General features: G+C 33.5%; 1 protein-coding gene across 1 annotated transcript; it reads left to right on the top strand.

Moving 5' to 3' along the window:
- Positions 1 to 18,835: 18,835 nt before the first annotated feature.
- On the top strand, positions 18,836 to 19,677 carry LOC145092270 (pterocarpan synthase 1-like). The gene has a single exon (XM_079030204.1). It carries the CDS (start codon positions 18,991 to 18,993, stop codon positions 19,561 to 19,563), a length of 573 nt encoding a protein of 190 aa, XP_078886330.1. The 5' UTR covers positions 18,836 to 18,990; the 3' UTR covers positions 19,564 to 19,677.
- The last annotated feature ends 5,684 nt before the right edge of the window (positions 19,678 to 25,361 follow it).

Genomic DNA, 25,361 nt, shown 5'->3' on the forward strand with positions numbered 1-25,361 from the left:
GAGAGGTCCAGTTCCTTGGGCACCTCGTTAACCAGGATGGGATTTTGGTCGACCCGGCCAAGATCAAGGTTGTAATGCGGTGGGAGGTTCTGAAATCTCCCTCAAAGATCAGGAGTTTCTTGGGTTTGGTAGGGTACTATCGGAGATTCATTCAGGACTTCTCCAATATCATGGTACCCCTTACTCGTCTAACGAGTAAAGGGGTGGATTTCCGATAGGGCACTAAGAAGCAGTCAGTATTTGAGACTCTTCGGAAGAGGTTATGCGAGGCCCCTATATTGACCCTCCTGGAGGGAGTTAACGATTTGTGGTATTCTGTGATGCATCCATCACTAGTTTAGGGGTGGTCTGCATGCAGAGAGGACAAATGATTGCTTATCCTTTGCGACAGCTGAAGCCGCATGAGACACGATATCCCATACATGACCTGGAGTTGGGGGCAATGGTTTTTCCCTCAAGATTTGGAGAAATTATCTTTATGGTGTCCGTTGTACTGTCTACATTGATCACAAGATTTTGAGGCATTATGGATCAGCCAAACCTGAACATAAGGAAGCGTAGGTGGCTGGACGTAGTCAAGGATTATGACTGCGAGATCCTTTACTATCCAGGCAAATTAAATGTAGTAGCAGATTCTTTGAGCCACAAGTCGGTTGGATCTTTGGTAGAGGGAGTTCAGAAGGAGAACTGGAAGCAGGAGCAGATCAGAGGGTGAGATTTACATATTTGCCACGGATAGTCAAGGGTTGTTGACCCGGTGTGGTCATTTTTGGGTCCCAGTTTCTGGTGGGATCAGGTAATTTGTGTTAGAAGAGGCTCATAAGTCTCGCTTTTCTATACACTTGGGAGCCACCAAGATTTATCGGTATTTGAGATTGAGTTACTGGTGGTTGTGTGTGAAGAGAGAGATAGATTGGTACATCGAGAGATGCTCGACTTGCAGGATGATCAAGGCTGAGCATCAAAGTCCGTATGGCAAGCTGCAGCCTCTGGAGGTTCCCATATGGAAATGGCAGTATATTACCATGGATTTTATCACCAAGTTGCCATAAACGGCAAAGGGTTTTGATGTTATATGGGTCATTGTGGATCGATTGACCAAGAGTGCCCACTTTTTGCCTCTTTGGGAGATTTCTTCGGCTGAAAAGTTGGTCAATGTTTATGTCCGGGAGATCATTGCTCGCCATGGGTTCCAGGTATCCATTGTTTCTAACTGAGATGTTTGGTTCACTTCCCGATTCTGGCAGACATTCCACGAGGAACTAGGCACGAGGTTACATTTCAGCATTGCTTATCATTTACTAACAGAAAGCCAGAGTGAGCGGACGATATAGACGTGTGAGGATATGTTGTGGGCTTGTGTTATTAATTTTGGTGGGATTTGGGACTCTGACCTACCTCTTGCAGATTTCTTCTACAACAATAATTATCACTCTAGCATTGGTGCTCCGCCTTTTGAGCTATTGTATGTTCGGAAGTGTCGCACCCCGGTTTGTTGGGGTGAGGTTGTTTATAGGGTCATGGGAAGGTCCAAAGTAGTCCTTTAGACCATGGAGCTTATTCCACAAATCAGACAGAGATTGTAGACAACACATAGTCGACAGAAGAGCTATGCCAACCAGCGCCGAGCTGAGTTGGAATTTCAGGTCGGTGATATCGTATTACTGAAGGTCTCACCTTGGAAAGGTGCGATATGCTTCAATAAGAGAGGGAAGTTGGGCCCGCTATATATTGGGACTTTTCGGGTGATTTCCCGGATTGGCAAGGTAGCTTACAAGTTGGATCTACCTAACGAGGTCAGTCAGATTCACAGCACTTTCCGTGTTTCACATTTGCGAAAGTGCATATTGGACAATGAGGTAGTTGTTTCCTTGTTTAATATTTAGGTCGATGAGTGTCTGAACTACGTTGAGAGACTAGTGGATATTCTAGAAAGGAATATGAAGGTTCTGCACAACAAGGAGATACCTTTGGTAAAGTTACAGTGGCAGCATCGGAGAGGCTCCAAGTAGACCTGGGCGCCAGAGACTAAGATGTGGGAGCATTATCTTAAGTTATACGTTGCAACAGACTTCGAGGACAAAGTCTAGTTCAAGTAGGGGGAGTTGTAACATTCCGATGATAAGGCACTTCTAATTTTAACCCTATAATTAAATTATATTGTATTTTGGTCCCTAAGAAAAAGAAAGTGTGCATTGGAAGCCCTAATGGCATTTTTGTAATTTTAGAAGGATGGGGAGTACGCAATGCATATGTGTGTACACTTAGCATACTAAGGCACGCCTTAGTATGTAGGGCGTACGTGCCAGGCATGCAAACCCTAATTTTTAGGGCTTGGCTCGTATTGAAACCCTAATATAGCCTCATTTTCCCTCACCTCATCAACTTCCACCCTCTTGATACGTTTTTGCAACCCTAATCCATCTTGTGAATCATTTCTAATCTTGTGTGTGTATGTGTGCTTTTGAAGAAGAACAAAGGAAGAGTAGATCACCTTGAAGGAGTGAAGCTCTCTAGATCCAGGATCACACCTCCTTTTGGCACCATTTTGAGGGATCAAGTTCTAAACTTGGTGTAGTATCTTGTAAATCTTGTTTTAAGGTTAGTTTTAGGTTCTTTTTATCCCAAATGTTGTGTTTAATGAATAAAGTATGTTCTTAACTCATTAATCTATCTTTTCAGACCTTTGGAAGGGTCTTGAGTCACGAAAATGGGTTCCAAATGGTTATTTTTGCTCCATGCATCATTTCTAAGCTCTTAATGGATTAAGACCTTGAGTTAAGCACTTATTTGGCATGCTAAGTCATAAAGTCAGAGGCTTTTTGACTCCTAAGAGCATTTTAGTCATGGATCTGCAAAATGGACATAAGAGATTTAGCCATTAAGCTCTTATTGGATTTTTTGACTCTAGGAATATGCCCCACATACTTAGAGTACGCCCTACCTATGAAGTTAACCACTCGATGGTGGTCAACATGTGAGGATGCGAGTATACCTAGCGTACCTTCAGAGTATACCACACATACTCACTCTGAGTCAATTCGGATGAGTTGACTAGGTTGGGTTGACTCAGATGGGTTCACTCACTTGACTTACTTCCAGTTTGAATTTGACTTTGACCAAGTTTGACCATGTTTGACCTCAAGGGTATTTTGGTTATTTTTGGATTTTGATTGAGATTAGTCATTTTGTTGGAATAGGAGGTGAGTACAACTGAGATTCGGAGTCAAGACCTCATCACCTTTTGTTCAGCTTACGAGGTGAGTTTTCCTCATTATACTAGCGGGTCGAATGCACCAAAGCCGACCCCCTTGGTTTGATATACTGATATTTACTAAGATTCTGAGTAATGAATAAATATGCGTGTTTATGCAAGTTATTGTTATGCTAGTCTGGTAGATCTATAGGACTACCTGTGATTTTGTCTGCATGAGTATCTGTATATGTTTATTATCTATTATATGTCGACATATGGGGTTGGGTTGAGGTTGTACTGCTCCGTGTTGTAGCCAACAAACCCTAGAGTATTCTAGATATGAGCTAAGGGCCAGTTAGGGCATGCCAGACTCATACTGAGGACTCAAGAGCATTCCGGATAAGAGTTGAGGACCAGGCAGTATACTAGACTCGTACTAAGGGCTTGATGGTATTTCATTCCATTGACTGATCTACACATGGAGTAAGACAGACATAAGTTGTGGGCCCTGAGGGCAAGCCAAACTTATGTTGTGGGTTCATGGGTAATCCAGTCTTTTACCTGTGGACCTAATACATGTTGTTATTGTATATCTTATTTGGTTATTTTGTTGGTACTTTAGGGGAACTCACTAAGCGTTGGCTTACAATTTTGGGTTAGGTTTCAAGTACTTCAGATCACCGCAGGAAGGCGAAGGCATAACCGTACACATCCTCTTGTTGCATGACCTATCATTTTGGGTGATTCTGATGTTTGAAAAAAATGTTTTAAAAATAATGATTGTATACAATTTATGAATTTGGGTTGTTTTAAATGTTTAAAATTCTTGTGATTTTTATGAGTGTTATAGATATGATCATCCCGAGTCCTTCCCCTTTGATCTGGAAGTACCTGAAACATAAACTGAAAACCGTAAACATGAAGCTTAGAGAGTTCCGCAAAATATTGCATATAATACATATCTTCCAACTCGAGGTTGTGTCAGGTCTATTTCACCCCTGAGTCTATTTCAACTCATACGTCGGCCCAAGCCATACCTGGTCTATTTCAACCCCCCACCCTCGAGTCTATTTCAACTCAAATGTCGACACAACGTTGTACAGGGTCTATTTCACCCTATACACATATAGCAAACAGGAACACAAACATATTATACATACATCAGGAGTCACAACGACTACAATCACGTTACATATCCTATTGTCCTACAGTATTGTGAGAAAACTCACCTCAGACTGTTGACAGTAAAACAAATGATCGGGCTGCTGAACCAGAAAAATCCTCAATAAATCACAAGTAAAGAAACCCTAATTAGAAATCAGGTCAATAATTCAACCCGCGAGCCCAAACCCAAAATCCTGACCATAAGGGGAAAAACTTACTTGTTTCTTTCCTTATTGGGTATCAAGGCCCAAATGCTACTAGCCACAAAGCCCAAAAGATAATCTATGTCCAAAATTGGCCCAAGCCCAAAGGCCCATCATAGAAAATCTTACAGCCCAATAAGGGCCCAAAGTCCCTAAGTCCCACACATTGCCCAAAATAAAGCCCAAAGTCCACTCTATAGATTACACTCAACGTACCAACTAGTACACCCTGTGTACTCACAACCTTCGCTTAGTCGGGACCTCAGACGCATACACATAGTGTACCCCAAGGGACGCCCGATGTACATTTCAGTTGGCCAAGACCTCATTCTAAGGTCTTAATAAGTTTAGACCCAACGTCCAATTTTAGATCTAGGCTTATTAAAGTACATCAAGCCATAAAGTTGCCAACTTTATGATTTTACATGTCTTAATGCCGAAAATATTGGATTAAACCACATTATCTTCATGAAACCACATTCAATCCATGCATGATTGAACTTAATCCATCAAGACTCCATTTTTATGCTCAAGGGACGTTACAATCACTAGGATCTAACATTATAACCTTCTGAAGTAGCTCGTACTCTCAAGAAATACCTTAAGGACCATTCTATGATGAAATAAGCCATAAACTAAAAACTAACACATTGAGTGATCAAGGAAGAAGCTTTTTACCTCCAATAAGATAGAAATGATGATAAACATTTTGATTTACAAGCTCTTTCTGGTCCAATGCTTCTTCAGAACTCTTGTTCTTCTCTAAGCACCACACACACCCAAAACACACACACACATACAAGCTCAAATTTTAGGGAAAAGGGATTAGGGTTTTGTGATATGACTCAAGAGGAAAAGGAGGTTGATAAGGTGATGAACTTAAAGGACTTAATGAGCTTAAATAGGGTGCAAAACCTAAAAGTTAGGGTTTGCCTCTGGCTTGAGTATGTCCTGTGTATGCATGGGTACGCCTAGCATACATAGAGGTCATACCGAAACGTGCATGCAAAGGGAGTACACCGTGTGTACCTCGTGTACGCCCAGCGTAGTCTCGGCTAATCCTTTATTAATTGAAATAATGATTAAGGTTCATACCTGGCAACTCAGGCATTACAATTCTCCCCACTTTAATAAGGCTCCGTCCTTGAAGATCTCTAAAACTATCAAGGTCCAAATGCTACTAGCCATAAAGCCCAAAAGATAATCTATGTCCAAAATGGACCCAAGCCCAAAGGCTCATCACAAAAAATCTTATGGCCCAACAAGGTCCTAAAGTCTCTATGTCCCACACATTGCCAGACATAAATCCCAAAGTTCACTCTGTAAAGTACACTCAGTGTACTAATCAGTACACTCGGTGTACTCACGACCTTCGCCTAGTTGGGACCTCAAATGCGTATGCGCTTCGTACCCTAAGGTACACCCAATGTACGTTGCAGTTGGAAAAAACCTCATTCTAAGGTCTTAAGTTTAGACGTAACGTCCAATTTTAGATCCAGGCTTATTAAAGTGCATTAAGCCATAAAGTTGCATACGTTATAATTTTGCATGTCTTAATCAGGCAAATCTTGGATTACACCACATTAACTTCATGAAACCACCTTCAATCTTTGCATGATTGAACTTAATCTATGAAGACTCCAATTTTATGCTCAAGGGACATTAGAAACACAAGTATCTAACATTATAACCTTCTGAAGTAGCTCATACTCTAAAAAAATACCTTAGTGACCATTTTATGATGAAATAAACCCTAAACTAAAAACTAACACATGGAGTCATCAAGATAGAAGCTTTTTACATCTAATAAGCTAGAAATGATGAAAAACCTCTAGATTTACAAGATTTTTCTAATCCAATGCTTCTTCACAACTATTCTTCTTCTTCTTCTTCTCTAAGCACTACACACACCCAAAACACACACAAGCTCAAACATTAGGAAAAATGGATTAGGGTTTCGAGATAGGACTCAAGAGGAAAATGAGGTTGATAAGGTGATGAACTTGAAGGACTTAATAAGCTTAAATAGGGTGCAAACCCTAAAAATTAGGGTCTGCCTTTAGCTTGAGTACGCCCTGCATATGCATGGATACACCCAACATACATAGGGGTCATCCCAAAACGTGCATGCAAAGGGAGTACATCATCCGTACCTTGTGTACGCCTAACGTACTCTCGGCTAGTCCTTGATAAATTAAAATAGTGGTTAAGGTTCATACCTGGCGACTCAGGCATTACATGTGTCTTAAGAATCATATATCACTTGTAAACAATCTGAAAAGCTTTGATAGCATATGTGTGGAATAACAAAGAAAGGACACAAAATCTCTCTCACAAATACAAAGACATACTATTAAACGTGGTTCGGTTAATGACATACGTTCACATGACAAGAAAGAGTATTCATATTCACAAGCTCTATAGATTACCACATGGATCCTTATATATATATATATATATATATATATATATATATATATATATATATATATATATATATATATATATATAGACTGAGGATCATATCTAAAACCATAGTAGGCGATGCCCATCTATTTTTAGGTCTGAACGATGTAAACCAATCAAGTAACACTATGTAGTCACTTCCATAGACTTCCACCTTGACGAATTTGCATGGGCAAGTTAGGTTTTCTATGTATCTGAACACACGAGCATTTGTAATGGAAACGAAATAATAATCCTTTATGTTCATGAAACGAAATAATAACCTTCTAAAGTAGCTCATACTCTCATGAAATACCTTAATGTCCATTTTATGATGAAATAAGCCCTAAACTAATAACTAACACATGGAGTCATCAAGGTAGAAGCTTGTTACCTCCAATAAGATAGAAATTATGAGAAAACTCTAGATCTACAAGCTTTTTCTGATCCAATGCTTCTTCACAACTCTTCTTCTTCTTCTCTAAGCACCACACACACCCAAAACACACACACAAGATTAAACTTTAGGGAAAATGGATTAGGGTTTCAAGAGGCAAAGGAGGTTGATAAGGTGATGAACTTGAAGGACTTAATAAGCTTAAATAGGTCATTAGGATAACCCAAAAAGTACCATGTTATTATGGGAAATATTACCTATAGTTAATGACCTTGAACACTCTTTCCAACATGCCACCTTCCATGCATATAGGAGTACCGCACCTTGCATCTATAGGGGTGCACTTAGCTACCAAGGGGGAATCATGCTCTAAGGGGCACATCTTGCTATAAGAGTGTACATCTTCCTCAAATGCGTCTTTCATGTATTCAATGATTAAGTAACATTTAATAATTTCTACCTAGGTTTGAATATACTCTAAGCCACTAAAACCAAGAACTTCCTCTCTTTCTCTCTCTTCCTAATTTTCCCCGTAGGGACTTAACTCTTGCCAACATCAACTAAGTCAAAACAATGCTTAAACTTTTCCATGGGCAACGATCTTGTGTGCATGTATGTTGGATTCCCCTTGTTATCTATCTTTAATATAGAGAATTTGTCTTGTTCTAGAATGTCACGAATGAAATTCAACATGACATCAATATGTTTCGTATTTAATTGGTAAACACGATTCTTTGAAAGATATAAAACACTCTGATTGTCTCAGTTAGGGATGAGGAGCAGAATTGGGTACCCACTTTCGGAACTAGAATCACCTTAAGTGGTTCCGGTTCCTTGTGTAATTTTCACTTTGAATTTGAACTATCCATGTTTAAAATGAATTTGTAGATAGTATACATAATGTACTATTATGTTCAATTTAAATTCAAACTCATAAAAATAGTCGTTTAGCTATGGACGCCAATTCTTTGAATTCAAACTCATAGATATAGTTTTAAAAGTTTTAAAAATCCAACAAATTTACCAAACCAAGTACCCAGTATTGGAACCGCTACTCGCCGTTTTCGGTTTCGGTTCCAATATTTTAGGATCCGCTGGTTTCGGTTGTAGATAATTAGGGTGGGTACCCGCCTACTCTCGTCCTTAGCCAGATTATAAGACATGCTTCTCCACCTTTAACCAAGACTTTCAACTAAACCATGAAACCGTATACACTCCTTTAAACCTTTAGTGAAGATATAACATCTAAGAGAACTTCTTTTCAACAGATCACCACTATGGTCGGAGCACATCTAACCAAGTTATTATGTCGTGCATTAGCACCATACACCTAGAAAATATCAAACATGCCCTTCAAGTATCACAAGATCCAATTTTATGCTTCCTAATGAGTTTTCTCTAAATTGCTCATAGACCTGCTTACTACACTAACTGCATGAGCTAAATCAGAATTGGTACAGACTATTATATACATGAGATTTCCAGCAACACTTGAATATGAAACCATCCTCATGAAATTATTTGCATCATCAGTAGTTGCCAAACGAGTTTCAATTGCTTTGGACTGATCACAATAAAATAACTACAAGACTTTCTCAGTGTAGTTTTGTTAAGAAATGTATAACTATCCTACTCTTCTATCCCTTCGAATCTTCATCTCCAATATCCTTTTTGGAGCTCCCAAATCCTCCATCTTAAACGTATTCTTCATAAGCATCTTCAATTCGTAAATCCCAAGCATATCCATGGCTACAATGAGCATGTATAATAACATATATACAAAGGAAGTAATCGCCAGTGCATATGCTACAAAACCGATGTCACACTAACGAACATATCTAACATATATTGCAGTCTTTTGAATGTTCCTCTTCTGATATGAACTATTAAACCGTTGTCACGCACGATTTAAGCAAATAATATTTTCACTGCTTGGTTGCACTAAAGGGTAGCACAGGGAAGCAGGGTCGAATCCTCAGGGGCACAACCTAATGGTCAATTCCTCTTTGCATAAGTCACATACTAGTCAAAACAACAAATATTAAAAGGGTTTTTTGATTTTAAAACTAAAACTAAAAATTATAATGAAGTTAACTAAATGAAGTCATTAATAAAAACGAATTCAGTTCTGTTGAGACTTTCCTAATCATGTAATCAGCTCAAAAACGGTTATTCAAAACGCGTTCTATCTATAATATGGAACTAAGAAAAACTAACACGCTCTAATATAATATCTTTTACCTAATTAAATTAACCAAACCAAGCTCTTCAGTTAATCTTAACTTTTTATTGTCTAATTAAACAAGCTCTTAGCTAAGATCAGAAAAGTTGCATTAAGATCTGTTCAAAATCCCAACAATACTCAATAATTCTCGCAAGCTCATAAGTGTAAATGTATGAAATTCTAGTTTATATCAGATTTAAATCCGAACGCAGAACCAATCTGACACTTGTTACTTATTACCAGTTGACAAAAACAATTACATATTCTATTAAATGATTAACTAGTCTGAGTAAACCCTAGCTTGATGATCAAACTAACAATAAATAAAAATCAAACATTCTTCAAGCTTAAAGCTGACACAACTAGATAGAAGCACATAATGAAAACCAAATCTGATAACTGATCACATGAAAAGTCTTAGTAAATTGCAGAACTGGAAACTAGGGTTTAGCCAAACATGCTAAAAACGAATTAAAACAAATCAAAAAGATAAACTAACTGATTAATCTTGCTAACTAAATGTAGGAGATGATCCCCAGCTTTCATATCTTCAAAAATCGATGAATCGGAGAGAAATTGCCTCATAAAACGTCTTTTTCATCATGTAGAGCTTCAGGAATTGGCCAACCTTCAATCTGATCAAAGAGGCGTCATATATATATATATATATATATATATATATATATATATATATATGAGCCAGACTCTTCGGTAGCAAGAAACCCAAAAATTCAATCGAATTTTTGAGAAGCATGATCAAATTTTTTAGTTTTTGATCGATTTTTAGTTTTTATTTTCGGGACTTTCTAAAATTGCAAATTGAAAATTCGATTGAAATTTTGGCAAAAGTCAATCGAATTTATGTGTTTTTCTACTTTTTCACAAACACAAAAGTCATCCAAAATTTTGTCTAGTTTCCGGAACATTTTGAATCTGGTTAATCGAGGTTACAAGTCATGAGATATGGTCAAAATACTGACAAGGGTTCAAGCTGCCAGCAACATCCTTTAAGCTTTAGAATATAGCAATCTATCTTCATTAGATCAATTCGATTGAATTTTTTTCGACCAAAACAACTTCCAAGCATTGTTCAAAATCCTTCATAATTTCCAAGCTCCAATTAACTCCAATGTTCCATTAAACACATCCAAAGTTTCTCCCAAAGTTCTGCTCCAGTCGAATTATCAGAAAATGACATAAAAACGCTAGCAGTACAGGAATTCTAATGAATGAAATGAGAGGAACATTATTTAAGCTAATGCACATGAAATAACATAAATTATGATGGAAATTCTATTAAAAATTGACTTAAATGATGCATAAAATGGCATCTGTTAGATCTTCCCAAGCTTGAACATTACTTGCCCTACAATAAAAAGATTAAACATCGTAAACAAATAGAAAGATGTAGATGACCTAAAAAGAAATTAGAATAAAAAATAAAATAAACAAAAGGAAACTAAAAACACTTCCCTCTTTTTTTTCACATGACCAGACTTAATTCCAAGGGAAGCTCCAATGGAATCACTACCTAGACGATCATTATAATACCTTTCATATTTCATAGATTCCCAAAGTCAGAAAGAAGCTTGATCGTGTGAACCAATAAACTATTTCAAATTTTATTTACATTTTATTTCTTAGTTAGCCTTGCAAGAGAAAATAACATATATCAGAATTTCATGTCCTCAAGATTAGATAATTAAGAGCCAGACTCAACGGATCCTTAACAACCCGTCACGTCAAATCAACTTTCGCTGAAGCAATGGACCCACTTATATCTAAGAGCAACAAATATCATATCACACACTTCTTCATTCGTGCCAGATTTGACTTTGAGATTGCTTCTGATTTGATTGAACATGAGTTTTTTGTATTCTCTCCTTCAACTTTGAGTTCTTCAATCGTCTTTTTGAGTTTCTTGATATTTCTTCGATTAAGTGCTTAAACATTAACTTGGGTATCAGATATACAATTGTACTCTTCTTTTCTTTTTGACTGTGTGGATCTGATATAAGGTTCTCTGTTACCGCGAAGCTAACGCATGTCAACAAATAGGTCCTTGTTTTGTGGATCCAGACTTGTCGATCAAGGTTTGTTTAAATATTCCAAAGCAAGTAATTCTGAACTGTTATTACCACCCGTGCAGTGTTTCGATACGCCATTTTTTTAACAGCCGACGTCTCAGATCATGTTGTTTTGTGAGTCCTAGTTATGAGAACTATTGCTAAACTTACCATTGTCGATCTGATCGCTTCAAATTTTCATTTTCCATTTATATAGAGCTATCGAATGTACGGATTTTAAAAAGTCTTGTGGGTCCTTGAGCCCATGGGTCCCCTATCCCGTGACGGAGATATTTGCTAAAAAGTCATGGGTGGGGGCGGGGGCAAGCTTAACCCTGTTTTAATCTCAAGGGTGGGGAAGGTGGTAGGCAATCCCATCCTAAGCCCCTCTGGGACCCCGTTTATATATATATATATATATATATATATATATATATATATATATATATATATATATATATATATATATAATAAACAATTAGGTTGGGTTCGGGTTGACAGGTTGGCGGGTTAGAATACATTGACCCAACCCAGCCCATATAATATATGGGTTGGTGGATTGGCGGGTTGAAAAAATCAACCCAACCCAACCCAGATAACCTGTATAAGTATATGGGTTCGTGGGTCGAACCCAACCCGTAGAACCCGTTTAATAAGCAACACATTTTAAAATGAAATTCAAAAATACAAATAAAATAAAATCATATAGTCTTAAATATTCAACATAAAGTCATAAACAGGAGTGACGACGACGAGTGGTGTGCGACAACCAGATGACGAGAAGAAGAGTGGTGTGCGTACGACACTGCGACAGTCGATGACTCGATGCCTTAATCGACGGAGACACAAGAGACACAGAGTCGTGAGTTTGGATACTGAAGACTGAATTTCTTTTTGATTAGCGGCTTCCTAGGGGCTAGGGCACGGTAAGTCGACTCGAATATGTTTTGCAGTTTTGAAATTCGGAAAATGATTAAACGATAATCAAATATTCAAAACTGATAAACAATTAAATATATTTTTTAAGCAATATATATATATATATATATATATATATATATATATATATATATATATATATATATAATCGGGTTTGCGGGTTGACCCGCAAACCTAAACAGGTAACCCAACCCAACCCATGAAATAAACGGGTTGGCGGGTCAAAAATCTCAACCCAAACCCGTTTATTTCCGTGTTGGGTCAGTTTCGGGTTACGGGTTGGATCGATGATTGCCACCCCTAGATTTGAGCTTTTAAAATTCAACAAATATATATATATATATATATATATATATATATATATATATATATATATATATATATATATATTTAAGTTGATATCACAACGTATTTAAGATGTTATAACCTTTTTCTTTTTAACATGTAAAATTATGTTATAAATAATTATTTTTAACCTAAAAATAATATATTCTTTAAGCCTAAAATACAGTTTCGTTTAGCTCAACAAAAAGATAACCCAAAACCAATCGGGCGTGTGGAAACGGGGGCAGGACGAGGGTAATCTAGGAACTCAGGGGCGGGGGCATGGTGGGGAGGCTAAAATTTCGAGTGCAAGGGAATGAGGAAATTTCAGGGGTGGTCGCGGGAAATACAACTTTTGTCTTGTTTGCCTCTATTGAGATCCATAATCAAATGCAATAATGTCATCATATCATGTAACTTCTTTTAATAATATTCTTTTGCAGATGTTTTTTTAATTTTTTATGTAGAAAATAAACACAAAAAATAACTATAAATATATATATTTCTTTTAATGAATGCAGAAAAACAAAACAATAAACATAAAATATTTTTGTGCTTTTTCGAATTTTATATGCATAAAATAAAGTGATCATGTTTTTAGTTGTGTAGACTTTGTCGGTGGACAAGAAGAAAAAGAAGAATCTCGTTCAAAGTGATCATGTTTTTAGTTGTGTAGACTTTTGCTTTTTTGCACTATTTTGTCTTTGTCTGTTGAAAACATAAAAGTCCATATAAGTTATAGAAGTTTTATACAGGTGTGTCATACTTATTTATTTATTTATTAAGAATCAAAATAATTGTACTCATGGTTTTAGTTGTATTATAATTGATTATATTATTTCAATTGATTTTCTGATTTTTATTTATATCCATGATTTGTCTTATTGAAAGATTTAGTAATTATATCTATTTGTGTTGTGGGTATTTTGTCGTTAATTATATATTATTTTCAAATGATTCTCTCTCTTTCTTTCTCTCTCTCTCTCTCTCTCTCTATATATATATATATATATATATATATATATATATATATATATATATATATATATATATATAAAGAGAGAGAAAGAGAAAGAGAGTTAGGTTCAAATGTTTTCAACAAATATTGTGTGTCTAAATGCACTAATGAGAATTCAAGAAATTATAAATAATTTAATAAATCAATAAATGGTATGTTGGACATTTTGTACTTTTAATTAAGGAAATCATTTAATTGAAATCCTACAATTATGGAAATAAAGTAAATATATTTGACTTAATCCTTCACCTTGGTTTCCTGCCTGGAACATCACCACTACAGAGAAGAAATTCAGCGACTTCCCATCGCCGATTGCAGCCCTTCATTGCGATCGATTAAGAGTCATCGGCCATTTTCTTAATGTTTGTGTGTTTCTTTCTTCTCCGATCAACTGAGGATCGAAGTCTTTCCCTCCCTGTATGATTGTTGTCGGATAGAAGGAGCAGCCGTCGCTGCCACTTGACGGCAACACTGTTGCCTCCGTTCCATTCCTTTCCACAATTGGTGGCTGACGGAGACGGAGATAGTGAACCAAAGGAAGCCTGCCGGAGATTAGATCTCCCTTCCTACCGGAGATTAGATCTCCCATTGGAGCTGCATTCAGGGGCTTTTTCATGAAAGTTGTTCTAACACTATATGTAAGTGTTTGATTTTTCCTAATTTTATTTACCCATTTGATACTATATTTTTGATTTTTTGAGATCCATCATATAAAGATGGTGAAGTCTTCAGTCAATGATTCACTTGCTCAAACTGAATTTTACCAGTACATCAAAAAATCAGATGGTGAAGTCATCCGACTTTAGGCACATAGAATTTTAGAATAGTTTCAGATAACCTATAAACAATTACTTTATCATGTTTGTATTCTATATTGTAGAATTTGATATTTGAAAAAGACATTGCTGAAAAATTTATTTCTTATCTTCCTCATGAATATCAAGCACCAAAGGAATAATCTTCAATTAGTAGCAGTAGCAAAATCGTCTTAGTATCTAATATGATGAGGGTAATTCTGCCAGAATGGAATCACGAATTCCAATTTTGTTAGAATGAAATCTAATATGTTGGTTTGATAAAATGTTCACTTCAAATTATTCTACTTATTCTAATGTATGTTGTATAAAATCATGCTCATGTTTATCTCCTTTTTGCAACTCCTTGTATAAAATCATTCTCATGCAATACAATTCTGACAGAATGCCAATCGCACAAAATGTCAATCTCATAGAATGCTAGCATATTTTGAAGTGGCTTAGAGGTCAAACATACACAAAATGTCAATCTCACAACAAGTATATTTGTTTAACTGGTAATGAATTTGCGATACTTTATGGTTGACTTTATAGTCTCTACTACATTCTGTCAGAATTTATAGTTTTTATTTTTCTACTATATTCTGTTAAACTTTATAGTCTTTAATACATTCTGTCAGAATTTATAGTTTTTATTCTATTAGAATGCATTGAATTGTTTAATTTTTGAAATTTGATTATGATTTCTTTATGGATTTAGGTTTTGAAGAGGCTAACATTGATGTGGAGAAGGAAGAAAACATATAGAACGAGAGTGTATTATACCAGAATGTGTTATGCTACAATGTATAAAGTGTTGCTTAAAAATCATTTCCTTCAGAATGTTGTTATTATTCAATGAATCACAATCATACAATGTAATTATTTGTTATATTATTAGCTCAAGAATTGATTTTGTGTATTCTTTCAGAATGCATTTACTAGTTTATGGTTGGCATTCTGTCATTCTGACAGAATAAAATCAACAAATATATTTACTAGTTTATGGTTGACATTCTATCATTCTGACAGAATAAAATCGGATTTTTAAATTTGAATTAATTTAAAATATTCATATTTTTAAAAAATAAAGGAATTAACTATCCCTAAAAATCCGAAATTTTTCTTTTTTAATATAGGTTAAAGGAATTAACTATACTGAAATTTGTGTGATTATATGGTACATGCTATCCTATTCTACTATCAAAAACCCTCAAATTATGACCTTTGATTATATTCTATCCGATGGTCCAGATCTGTGCATTCTAGCACACAATAGTTAGTAAAAACAAAATAACCTAACCATATATATATATATATATATATATATATATATATATATATATATATATATATATATAGGTTCAATGAAAAATAAATAATTAGAGCAACACATGCTGAAACTAATGATCAAGTGTCATGTGTCTATTTCTTTAATCATAAGCAATATATTATGAAAGTTATTTATGTAGTTTCTCCAAAATGATGTGTTGTCATATTTTCAAATGATTTTCTACTTTGATATATATATTCATGATTTGTGTTATTGGATGACTTGGTAAAAATTATATCTAATTGAGTTGTGTTACTAAAGTTATTTTTATTTGAAGTTACCTTTTTTAATGGTAATTTTTCTTATTCAGTTAAAAAATATTTTTATTTAAAGTACCATCGTTTGGTAAATAACTATAAAACTTAAAACACTTTGGGAAATGTTTTTATCCAACTACTATCTCTTTGTACTAATAATTATAATACTCTGCCCGAAACACCCCATAAAATCCAATCTAATGAAGGTTAGATATGCATCAAAAGACGTCAGGCCGGTGAGTCAAGGACCACTTGTCTTTTTGTGCACAAAACTCTTTTGTTGACTTTTGTCAGTAGTCACTACACCGTTTCACTAGACTTTAAAGTGTAATGTTGCACTATGATTGTTTATGAACATCCTTAATTTGCAATGAAAATTTTAATTAAGTGCTTAAGAAATAGGGATAATGACTTAAGAGGGTAATAACGTTTTCTGTTTGTCCATTTTAGGTCTCTAACGTATTTTTTGTGCGTATTACACCATTAAGGTTATTATAACCGTTTACAAATAGTCTTTTTAACAGGAAGAAGCCAGTAAAAGAATTATTTATAAACGATTATAACAACCTTAATGGTGTAGTATACACAAAAAATACGTTGGGGGACCTAATATGGACAAACGGGAAACGTTATTACCCTCCTAAGTCATTATCCCATGAAACTATAAACCCATATAGTAAATTTTTACTTTTTAAATAAGAAATTTGTAGGTCTTGTGGTTGGTAGTTTGGATGTTTTTAACATCGGTCTTCTTGATAAATGGAAGTGGCGGTTTCTTAATGACAAGGGAGCTCTGCGGATTAAAATTGTCAAATTTTGTCATGGGGAAGGTGGTGGTTTTTCGGAAGATTCGAGAATAGGAATTGGAGGGGGTGTTTGGCAAAAGATTATAGGATCCATTAATCACCTCCATGAGAATGGTTGTATTCCTTCTAATTACGTGTATAGAGTGGTGGCCTCCCGAACCACTCCCTAAGAGGAATATTCAAGCACCAAACATCTATCTACAAGATAATCAAATTGGTTCGATTCAACCCCTCCTCTAATCCCCCGACGCCAATGAAAATTAATCCCCCTGGATCCCATTATTCACTTACTTGAGCATCTTGATTAAAGGCCAAAGCAAAGAGCCTCCCGAACCGCTCCCTAAGAGGAATATTCAAGCACCAAACATCCTTCTAGAACCTCGTTTGAGTCTCATGCCCCACCACACTATACATGTAATTAGAAGGAATACAACCATTTTCATGGAGGTGATTAATGGATTTTACAATCTTTTGCCAAACACCCCTCCAATTCCTATTCTCGAATCGTCCAAAAAACCACCACCTTCCCCCATGACAAAATTTGACAATTTTAACCCGAAGAGCTCCATTGTCATTAAGAAACCGCCACTTCCATTTATAAAGAAGACCGATGTTAAAACATCCAAACTACCAACCCCAAGACCTACAAGTTTCTTATTTAAAAAGTAAAAATTTACTATAAGGGTTTATAGTTTCATGGGATAATGACCTAGGAGAGTAATAACGTTTCCCGTTTGTCCATATTAGGTTCCCAACGTATGTTTTGTGTATATTACACCATTAAGGTTGCTATAACCGTTTATAAATAATCCTTTTACCGGCTTCTTCCTGTTAAAATGACTATTTGTAAACGGTTATAATAACCTTAATGGTGTAATACGCACAAAAAATACGTTAGGGACCTAAAATGGACAAACATGAAATGTTATTACCCTCCTAAGTCATTATCCCTAAGAAATAATACATCAAAGCTAAACTTCTTTGACTATAACAAGAAAACCTATAAATTGGAAACTACAACACAAGAAAAATTGTAGTGATAGTAATTTTATATATGTTATATTGTCATATATTTTAATTCCTTTAAGTTAAAACTCACAACCCAACGATTAGATTAGATTAAGTTGGTTCAACGCTCAAAATTGATACATTCACAAAGGATAAAGGATGGGATATATATATATATATATATATATATATATATATATATATATATATATATATATATATATATATATATATATATATATATATATATATATGGTTAGGTTATTTTGTTTTCACTATCTATTGTGTGTATGTATGATTGATTCTGGACCAATCATTTTATTTATTTTAAGAAAGTAATTAATACATATTACATGTTGAAGATATAATGAATATTAATTACATTTTCAGCATATATATATATATATATATATATATATATATATATATATATATATATATATATATATATATATAAAAGATGTAAATCTAGGCAAAAAAATCAACCCATGTCCACATGTCATGTTTTTATAGAAGGATAAATTAACTCGTGAATCATGATAACGTTTTATATAAAAAAATTAATAATAATAATAAAAAGTTGAACTTGAAATATATTGATTACAGAGCTTACGTGATACCATTCAACAAAAAGCACACCTTACTAGTCTTTAAGCTAAATTTATTGCGTTCGCCCATACACAATAATGGACAGGATTCTTTCACACTTTGGCTTTTCTAAAAGTTTGTTCCTTGTTTTTGTTTCTTTCTTTTCTAAAACATATATACAGATAACTGAATTCCATATATCCATACAATCCTCCACCATCAATCAACATGGCCAAGAAACCTCTTAGTACACACTTTTTAATCGCAATTTTCCTCCTTCATATCCTCACACCAATTCAATCCCAACAATTTTCAAGAAAGTTGTCAAAAAACTCATTAGGTTTCAAGAAAGAGAAGTTAACTCATCTTCACTTCTACTTCCATGACATAGTCACCAGCCGCCACCCCACCGCCATCAAAGTGGCGGCTGCTCCTATCGCAAACACCACACGAAGCTTGTTCGGCCTCATGATGATGATGGATGACCCATTAACGTTGACACCAGAACCCCGGTCTAAGATCGTGGGAAGAGCTCAGGGGATGTATGCATCAGCAGACTTGAAGGAACTTGGATTTCTAATGGTCTTGAATTATTGTTTTACAGAAGGAAAGTATAATGGAAGCACTTTGAGTATATTGGGTCGGAATGCGGCTTTGACACCGGTGAGAGAGATGCCGGTGGTTGGTGGAAGTGGGCTTTTCCGATTCGCTAGAGGTTATGCTCAGGCCAAGACTCATAGTATTGATTTTACAACTGGAAATGCTGTTGTCGAGTATAATGTGTTTGTTCTTCATTATTAGGTTATGTGATTCTCCTTTTCTTGAATATCAACGTCCATCATTTTCATAGGCATATAATTTAAAGGAGTATTTATTATTCCATGTCTTGTTATCAATCACAACTTATATTATTTATGTTATTCTCGTATAATTTTAGAAGGAAATCGCTTAAATATTACAAATCATATAACCAAATAGTTACAAAAGTTAGCATATGCTATTAATATAACTCTTTTATCAAGATAAGTATATACAAGTTTACTAGTAATTAATATATAAAGGATTTTTCATCATCTGTGGTGTCATCGGATAATGGTTATCTTTCCAGTTTATTGGATTCTGGTGATGGGACATACGCTTTTTCTACATCCAAGAAAAGTAAATGGGGAATCTTTAGGTTTCTTTGTCTTTTAATATATGACCTTTTATTAAATATTTTTGAATCCGTAAGAGAGATGAACTTTCCTTTTTTATACAAATTGGCATGCCGTATCTAAATACGATATCAAATGATCAAGCTTATGATTTCTATTGATTAAGTAGATTATCACCCGCATTAAACGTGGGGAATATAAATTAGATATACATCACATTAATAGATGATATTGTTTTAGATGAAATTTTAATAAAAAATGTTAGTTAGATTCATTTTGAGTTTTTGAACCAAACTTATTAAATAAAAATATTTAATATTTATATTAGAGCAATTTGATGTTTTAATACAGTAATTTTTAACATAAATGATCCACGTGATATATGTTTTATCACAACATGATACGACTCATTGATTAAAACATGTTGTGTAGTAGCTTTATGAATTGACTTTGTTCGGTATACAAACCCCCACAGAGGCTCATATGACACTTTTCATAATGGTCATGTAAAACCAAAAGCAACAATAAGTTGTTATATGTACCAGCAACGTTAAATTCTGGAAAGAAATTTGATAAACATTACAATTAAAGTGCATTGCCATAGCCATAAACATCAAACTCAAACATTGTAATTTGGTCAATTTCTAAAATATCTTCTCCTTATAAGAATAAAATATGATTTTTCAGGCTACACCTAATCAGATATACTTATCTTTCGATCAAAGAAATTATTACCAAAAAAAGCCTTGTTATGAACAAAAATATAATATTATTTTCATAATTTGCCAAAAGTTAACACTAATAAATAATAATGAACTTTCACAAATCTTACATTTTGGTCACTGCATCTAACTAACAAATGAATTTCAGTTTAGAGGATTGATTTAAGAAGTACATCCATGATTTCTTGTAGCTGAATTTGGGGGAATGCTAAGACCTATTAAGATATGTGGGAATGGTCTATGAGACTATGGTTGGTTTCTGGAGGGCAATACAAATTCAAAATGTTAGCATGTATCTTTCCTCTAGTAGATTGATTATTTTTTTTATGACATCTCAACATGAATATAGTAATAACAGATAATAAGAACAAAGTAAATGCATGAAATTAGAGAAGAAAAAGGAGACAGAGTAAAGAAAAACCTGGAAAAAAAAAGAAATGGAGAAGAAGAACATTATAAATCGTACGACTCAATCCAAAATCATAAGAATAAAAAATTCAATGTAATTCTCTCTCTCTCTCTCTCTCTCTATATATATATATATATATATATATATATATATATATAGTATTTTTGAATAAGGAAATCATTATCTTTCAAAAAATTAGGATCCTAAGATATCAACTTCGAGATTTTCGGCTATTCATCTGGAAAAAAAGATATCGGTTATATTGATTCAAAAATTTCAAATTAATTAACTTGCTTATTTAATGAGTTTTAAAATTCAAACCATTATCTCAAATTGATTCATTTTACATGAGATATACTGGGAAATAAATTATGAATAATATTGACTTTAATTTTTATTCACAAATATTTTGTTGATTTAATGGGATTAGATTAGATTTTGTGGGTTAATAACCAAATTATTGATATGCTTATTTAATGAGTTTTTTCAAAAAAAAAAAATAATAATAATAACTAAAGGAGTTTAAATTTTGAAGCTAAAAACTATAAATAAGGGAGTTAAATTAGAAACAATAAACAATATTAATTATAAAATCTAATATCCCGTATATAAATAGAATAATATGCTTCAATTGATAACATAATTGCTAAATTTAAAGATTCTATAATTAAATGTACTTGTGTTTGATTTTTATTTGGGAAAGATGATGTCAACAATTTGATCTAAGGATAGAAAACATATGATTGAAATACAATCAAAGGTCCTGATTGCTTCATTGGTGAATTAAGAGTTCTCTTTTAATAATATTTTGATATAAATGAAACTAATATGCTTAAAATAGATTGATTATTTTTTTTCATGACCTCTCAACATTAATATAGTAATAACATGTAATAAGAAGAGAGAGTAAATGCAAGAAATTGGAGAATAAGAAGGAGAACAAAGTAAAGAAAGAACCTAGAAAAAAGAATTGAAGAAGAAAATTGCTAAAGAAGAACTTTGTAAATTGTATGACTCAATCCAAAATCGTAAGAATAACAACTTCAATGTAATCGTATATATATATGGTGTTTTTGAATAATCAAATCATTATCTTCTAAAAAAATAGGATCCTAAGATATCATCGTGGAGATTTCCGGTTATTAATCTAGAAAAAAAAAGAAATCAGTTATATTGATTTAAATTTACAAATTAATTGACTTGCTTATTTTATGAGTTTTAAAATTCAAATCATTATCTCAAATCGATTCATTTTATGTGAGATATTCTGTGAGATAAATTATGAATGATAGCGACTTTAATTTTAACTCTCAAATATTTTGCAGATTTAATTGGATTGGATTAGATTTTATAGGTTAATAACCAAATTAATGATTTGCTTATTTAAAAAGTTATTTAAAAAAAACGGATTTAAATTTTGAAGCCAAAAGCTATAAATAAAGGAGTTAAATTAGAAACAATATTAATTATAAAAATTGATATCTTCTGTATAAATAGAATAATATGTTTCAATTGATAACATAATTAATGAATTTAAAGATTATATAATTAAATGTAATCGTGTTTGAATTCTATTTGGGAAAGATGATGTGATCAATTTGATCTAATGGTGGAAAACATATGATTCAAATATAATCAAGAGCCCTGATTGTTTCATTGGTGAATTAAAGGTTCTCTTTTAATAATATTTAAAGATGTGATGTTTTGATATTTATATTTTTTTGTTACGTATGAATATCATACTAATTAAGCACATAATGTTTGATTTCAATTAAAAATAATATCAAATATTTTATGAGTTAATAACCAAAATGGCCAAAAATAGGAGCCATATACTACAAAATAATAGCATTTTCAATTTATGTATGGTGAAAATAGTCTCGCAAATTACCAAAATAGTTTTACTGAGAAAAGAGATTTTATGAATTATTCATGAAATCCATAAAAACCGTGAAGTTCATTTACATTAAATCTTATGAACTGCCCTTGAAATTTATGCATTTCTTAAACTTGTTATTATATCTTACATTTCTTAAACTTGTTATTATATCTTACGTGAAATTTATCCATTTCTTGAAATTGTTATTATATCATACATCTCTCTTTAACAAATGTTGGTGATTTTAGTGTTCTCAACATATTTTTTAGTTGTTATAATTAATATTAGGCTAAGCTCAATTTACTAACCGAGATAGGAGGTGCGAGGTGCATATTCGGATTGATAAATGTGAACTCGGAAATACGGGAGTCCGGGTGCAGGGTTCCAAGGGTTTGAGTCCCTAGCAGGTTTGCGGCTCCCTTAGCGGGGTCCAATGGACAGAACCCCTGGCGGTGGTGATGTCATGATAAAAATGTCCAGCCATGCAAATTCCCTCCAAAACTACTAGTGATGTCATAAGGTAGTTATGTCTTATAACTAACCCTTTTAGGTGCCAAAATGTATGTAATCATTCTTTTGATTCTACCTATCTCTACAAGAACACAAAACAATAAGGTATTTGTTTGTGTTTTAGATTTAGAAGTGACCTACCTGACTTCTAAATTATAATTCTTTGGATTATCCTTAGATTTTCATGATATAGGGTCACAATTACAGATTTTGAAAATTGATTGCAATCACAATCCTAGAAATATCAAATTAAATTGATATTCTTAACACCTTATAATCTAACAACAAATCTCTCACAACTTTAATATATACTTATGTTACATTTTATTCAATCAATATTTAAAGATACACCATGGTATATTTGAAGACATTTTTTTTGGGCCTCCAACACCTATTTCCTTGGTTTTAAGTCCTCCGTATTTTTACAATAGCGATTCAATTTAGTACGAAAATAGAAAAAAAAAATACAAGATCTACGGATTTTGTAAGTTTAGATTTCAAATTAGACGTAAAATACAATACAATGATTTTGTTAAGATGTTTCATTCATTTGAAGAGATTATAATTTTATATATTTGAAGTTGAAAATCATTATACACATGAGAAACAAAATGTAATCACAATCCTAGAAATATCCAAATAAATTGATATTATTAAGATCCTTAAATCTAACAACAAATCTCTCATAACTTTAATATAAAGTTATGTTACATTTTATTTGATCAATATTTCTCGATACACATGGTATATTTGAAGACATATTTTTTTGGGCCTCCATCATCTATTTCCTTGATTTTAAGTCCCCCAGTTTTTTACAATAGCAATTCAATTCACTACTAAAATATAAAAATATATATACAAAATCTACGGATTTTGTAAGTTTACATTTCAAGTTAGACGTAAAATAGAGTACACTGATTTTGTTAAGATGGTTCATTCATTTGAAGAGATTATAATTTTTATATTTGAAGTTGAAAATCATTATACACATGAGAAATAAAATGTAACATCGGACTTGAGTGTTACATCTTTTGCCCACAACTAATACTATTTCTAATTTAGAGATGATGTATATAGGTGCTCTAAACATAAGGATCCAATATGAAAGAACTGAACTTTATTATATTTTAACTCGGTGAATCTTTCGAAATTTAATAAAACAGATAACTGAAAATTATATATTATTTAAAATAAATTAGGTATTATCTAACTATGAATTAAATATCTAAATTATCCTTAAAATTATGAGTGTATGTGCAGTGTAAATTTAACTTATAAAGATTACTAGTTTAAAAATATTAAATTTTACATTGAATCTAACTAAAGTATAATTGTTATGATGTAAATATTTAGCGTAAAATAACTTATTAAACTAATGTTTTTATCTTTTCGAATGAGAAGACGTAGTATGGTTCTTGTTAGATAAAGTACTTCCTTTTTTTTAAAATATTCCTGTAAGAAAAAAGGTTTGTAGTAAACGTAGTGGCTGAGGCTCGAGTTCGACTTGATTCCCTTAAACAGATTCGCTGTCTGTTCCCAGGGTACAACAACCTTAATAGTGTGTACTGCTGGATATATCCACTTGACTGTCTTCGGAAGTAGGTGTACAGAGAAGGATGAGGAAGAAGAGTATTTTCATTCGTGTGTTAAATGAGACAGTGGAGGTCTCCTTTTATAGTTGAACATGTAACGACAACAAATCAATCTGTGATACGGAATTGATTGAGGCATTAACTGCCAATGTTAAATATGTAATTGTAACATCTAGTTTGAAGCACTTCTATTGTTGACCCTTATTTTAAGATTTGTTGCATTTTAGGTCCCTAAGTAGAAGGAAGGGTGCATGGGAAGCCCTAGTGGCATTTTCGTAATTTGGGAAGTTTGGGAGTACGCCATGCGTAAGTGTGTACGCTTAGCGTACTAAG

The sequence above is a fragment of the Lactuca serriola genome, chromosome 1 (assembly GCF_051521515.1).
Source record: "Lactuca serriola cultivar US96UC23 chromosome 1, Lser_US96UC23_V15, whole genome shotgun sequence".
Classification (NCBI taxonomy): Eukaryota; Viridiplantae; Streptophyta; class Magnoliopsida; order Asterales; family Asteraceae; genus Lactuca; species Lactuca serriola.

Excerpts from the sequence above, each read along its gene's own strand:
- LOC145092270 (XM_079030204.1), top strand. The coding sequence starts at position 18,991 with ATGGCCAAGAAACCTCTTAGTACACACTTTTTAATCGCAATTTTCCTC.